Consider the following 3,948-nt stretch of genomic DNA (forward strand, 5'->3'; position numbering starts at 1 on the left):
ACTATCTAAATTATAATACATGTTTTCATTAACTTTTGGGTATTGCAAATTTTCTCATTGCCATTTTCTTACTTATAACATTCTCTACATATACAATGAAGTTTATTAATTAAGTTTGAAAAAAAAAACTGAGACAAGAAAAGACAAAATAAAAAATTATTGTATATGATTTATTCATTTCATGTGTTAATTATTACTCGTTTGAAAAAACAGAAAACGCATTTTCTATATACTGATTCTAAATTTGATTCATATCTAATAGTAATAGATAAACAAATTGTAACCATCAGATTAACGAAAATTTTGGTTTAAACAAACATTTTTGCACTCTTATTTTTGCCGTGTCACCTTTATACGCTCTCCGCCCATCATTCAAACAAACATTTTCTTAGTTTCCTTCATTTTTGTTTCTTAGTTTCTTCGTTTGATGTTTTTTTTCCTCCTGAAGTCTGATAATTTTTGTAGGTGAATTTTTTTAAAAAAAAATTGTATATCTATCATTTTCTTACCTTTTTCGATCCGTTATTTTTTATATATATTAAAAGAATCTGCAAAAAGATAAACCTGCAGTTTTGGAGATGAATTATTGTTTCTCTCTGAACAATACTTTGGAGTCTTGAACTATAGAGATGATTTTTTTTTTTGAACATGTTTTTTTACCAATCATCTTGTTTTCCTCGATTTTTTTAGTGTCATCAACTTCTGTTATGGAAAAAGTGAGTGTTGAAAAACTAGTTTTCCGGGATAATTAATAATCATTTTGTTCTTGGATGAAATTTAAAAAAAAAAAAATTACCTAAAAAGAGATCTATGCAACTCGCAATGTCAAGCTCCAAGATGAAAAGCCTCTTAAAAGGGCTCCGATACATTTCTCAAGTATTTGGTAAGGTTCACCCTCGACCTCTTGTTTTCTTCTTCTTCTCTTTATTGTCAAAGTTTATATCATAAAATTTCGAACCTCGTCAGTTTTAAATCACTATATATGCGATGCTATCACGTAGAATATAAGCATAATGCATGCATTGTAATTACGTACGTTTGTGTGTGTAGATGATTTAATATACTTTTTTTGGGTGTATATATGTGTGTGTTTGTTTTTTCAAATGACGGTAGAAAGTGAAAAAGAAGAAGAAATACAAATCGGAAATCCAACGGATGTAAAGCATGTTGCACATATCGGTTGGGATGGACCATCCGCTAATGCCACCGCACCAAGTTTGGTATATATGTTTTTACTACTCTTTCTCTTCTTCTTCTTCTTCTTCTTTTTGTTTCTTTAGAGATCGTAGATTCAAAATCTTGATTTTATATATATTTGACTTTTTGAGAACTTCTTTCTTGAAATGTACGTTGAATCGATTTGGTTAATGTTATGTGATTTGAAAGATGACTGAGTTCAACGCTGGCGAGGGATTCGATGCCGGTGAAGGAGGCGGAGAAGACGATTCCTCCGTGAAATGTACGTCGGAATATGGTGGTCAGTCCAGAGATTTACCAAAGCTACCAAAATCTACGAGGAAAACAGTGTCGGAGAAAGGTTCTCCCACAAAGGAAAAATCATCGGACAAAACTAAACGCCGGTCTTCGAACAAAGGCACATCGTCCTCGTCAAGGAGACCAAAGGAAGCGTCTGAGAAAGAAGACCTTTCTTCATGGCCTCGTGGATTACCGGTAATTCCAAAGAAGTCGAGGAGGAAGAAGAAGTCGACGAAAGAAACCGTTAACGGAGGTTCATCAAGATCGACAAGAAGATCTGATGTGGACAACATGTCGGAATATATGTCTGATACTGGTTCGGTGAGATCTATGCCTCAATTCGACAATAGAGATGATTTTTGAAAAAGAGACTTTGCTCTGGTCCACATGGCTAATTTTCTTTGAACCCACCAACATTAGATTTTAGTGTATATTCATTCTTGTGATCTTTTACCATTTTCTCGGTGGCTTTATCCAAATCAGTTGTTTAATTTGAAGCAGTCGCAATTCCACTAGCTAGCGACCAGCCTACCAAATCACATAATAGCATTCTTTTGATATCAAAAGCAACTGATATGTATGATTCACAAATCACAATTATAAGAACCAGTTATGTTGAAAAGAGATAGTTAGTGGTGCAAATATAATGAGATTACGTCACTTAGTTTGCTTTGTGATATGCAAAGACTATAGATATATGGCCATCAAGCACCAACATAATAATTTGCAGTTTGATATAAGTAAGTCAGATATAACAAATGAGATCTTTCTATTTAAATGGGGAAATTAGGCAACTCTAAGATATGAGGACCTATATAATCTCTTGACTTTAGTTATTTAGGCACCATTACCTTTAGCTTTTTTATCCAATAGATGAACTTATATAAAGATCATTATAATGTTTAGTTTGATCAGTTTTAGTGTTTTTAAGTTTGTCTAGAGTTTAGAGTTTCAGTCCCTTCCTTTTAGTATTGTAATGATCCTAGAAAATACTAATAATCTAGAAATAACTTTCATTTAAATCCATGCATGTGTAGCTCCTATTAAATTTAAAATCAAATTTAATACTAACTCATTACTAATTAATTATAAGAGCATCAATGATCAACTGTATTTTGGGACTACGAGAACATGTGGCTTCACATCCATCTTCTTCACTGCAATCTAATGGGATGTTAACCCATACAATTTCCGAGTATGACTCATCAATTTCCGAGTATAATTGCATACTTGTTGCTTCTATTTTTAAGTTGGTTTCGTCATACAGTTTCCGAGTATGATTCCACTATGACTCAAAGTCGAAGACAGTTATCATCGAATCATGGCATCATCTTTCAAACGCAAGCGAGAAAAAGAAAAGGAAAAAAAATGCTTATTATGATGTTCTCGAGTCTCTACTCCGTTTTCACCTTTGCAGTAGATTTGTAATAGGCATAGAGCTGAGAACCAGAACTTAATGTTCCAAGAAGATTGATTATCTATATACACCATAAACAAAACAAAATCAAAACGTTAACAAATCAAGTTACTTCCTTAAACCAAAAAAAACAAATCAAGTTACTCTATCTAACTGAAAAACATCAAAGTTTTTTTGTGTTAGAAGAAAAATACTTACAAGGATGCAAAAATCGATTTTGTCGATCAAAGAGAAAGCAGTCCAAGCTATATAGTTGAGGAAACCAATGAACGTTAACCAAAACGGTGGTATATACTTATCGGTACTCTCCATCTCCAGCACTTTCTGTACATAAAACGGCCGTATATACTCATCGGTACTCTCCGGCTCCAGCGCTTTCTGTTGTTTCGTGCAATAATTTAATGAAATCAATAACTCGTAACCATGAGAGAGAGAGAGAGAGAGAGAGAGAGAGAGAGAGAGCTTACAATGAGGGAAATTATGTGAGATTTAGGCATAAGGTTAATGAAGGAGATATTGCAAATAACACCAACGAACGTTTGTTTGCCAGATGAACTTTTAATTGCGAAAACCGTAATGAGAACAATCACTACTACACAAGTGATCTTAACCAAAAGACGTGACACAATGTACCTCTGCACATATACATACATCTTCATCATCATTAATAATTAGATAAATATCCTAAAATAGCACTCAAACACAAGCTGAACAATTATAGTTTACAATACACAAACTTCCAAAAATAACACTAAACAAACGTTTAATTTTGAAATATGGTAATAATTATATATGAGTTCTAAATAAAGAATATTAAAAGATTGAAAAACATACCCGGAGGTTTTTCTCGTCACCGCAGTTGATGAAGAAGACAGTTAAAAAGAAAGCTTCAACTCCCAAACCGAAGCCACCAGTTATTAAAAGGAAGAGACTACTATTCTCGTTAAGAAGGGGAAGTCCATAGAGAACCCACAACATATAGTGCATCGCCGAATCTAGAAGATAATATGGCTTATCTCTCGGCACTGCTTTATTGTTCACTAGCTTTACCACCG

At 33.4% G+C, this 3,948-nt stretch overlaps 2 protein-coding genes across 2 annotated transcripts; one reads left to right on the top strand and one right to left on the bottom strand.

Annotated features, from left to right (window-relative positions):
• LOC104747820 (CRIB domain-containing protein RIC6-like) lies at positions 429 to 1,881 on the top strand. Its single transcript, XM_010469523.1, has 3 exons — positions 429 to 883; positions 1,114 to 1,220; positions 1,387 to 1,881. Exons 1-3 carry the CDS (start codon positions 811 to 813, stop codon positions 1,837 to 1,839), a joined length of 633 nt encoding a protein of 210 aa, XP_010467825.1. The 5' UTR covers positions 429 to 810; the 3' UTR covers positions 1,840 to 1,881.
• LOC104747821 (bidirectional sugar transporter SWEET8-like) lies at positions 2,696 to 3,934 on the bottom strand. Its single transcript, XM_010469524.2, has 4 exons — positions 3,728 to 3,934; positions 3,361 to 3,528; positions 3,092 to 3,271; positions 2,696 to 2,954 (listed from the first exon to the last, which is right to left on the bottom strand). Exons 1-4 carry the CDS (start codon positions 3,878 to 3,880, stop codon positions 2,871 to 2,873), a joined length of 585 nt encoding a protein of 194 aa, XP_010467826.1. The 5' UTR covers positions 3,881 to 3,934; the 3' UTR covers positions 2,696 to 2,870.

The sequence above is a fragment of the Camelina sativa genome, chromosome 15 (genome assembly GCF_000633955.1).
Source record: "Camelina sativa cultivar DH55 chromosome 15, Cs, whole genome shotgun sequence".
NCBI classification, from domain to species: Eukaryota; Viridiplantae; Streptophyta; class Magnoliopsida; order Brassicales; family Brassicaceae; genus Camelina; species Camelina sativa.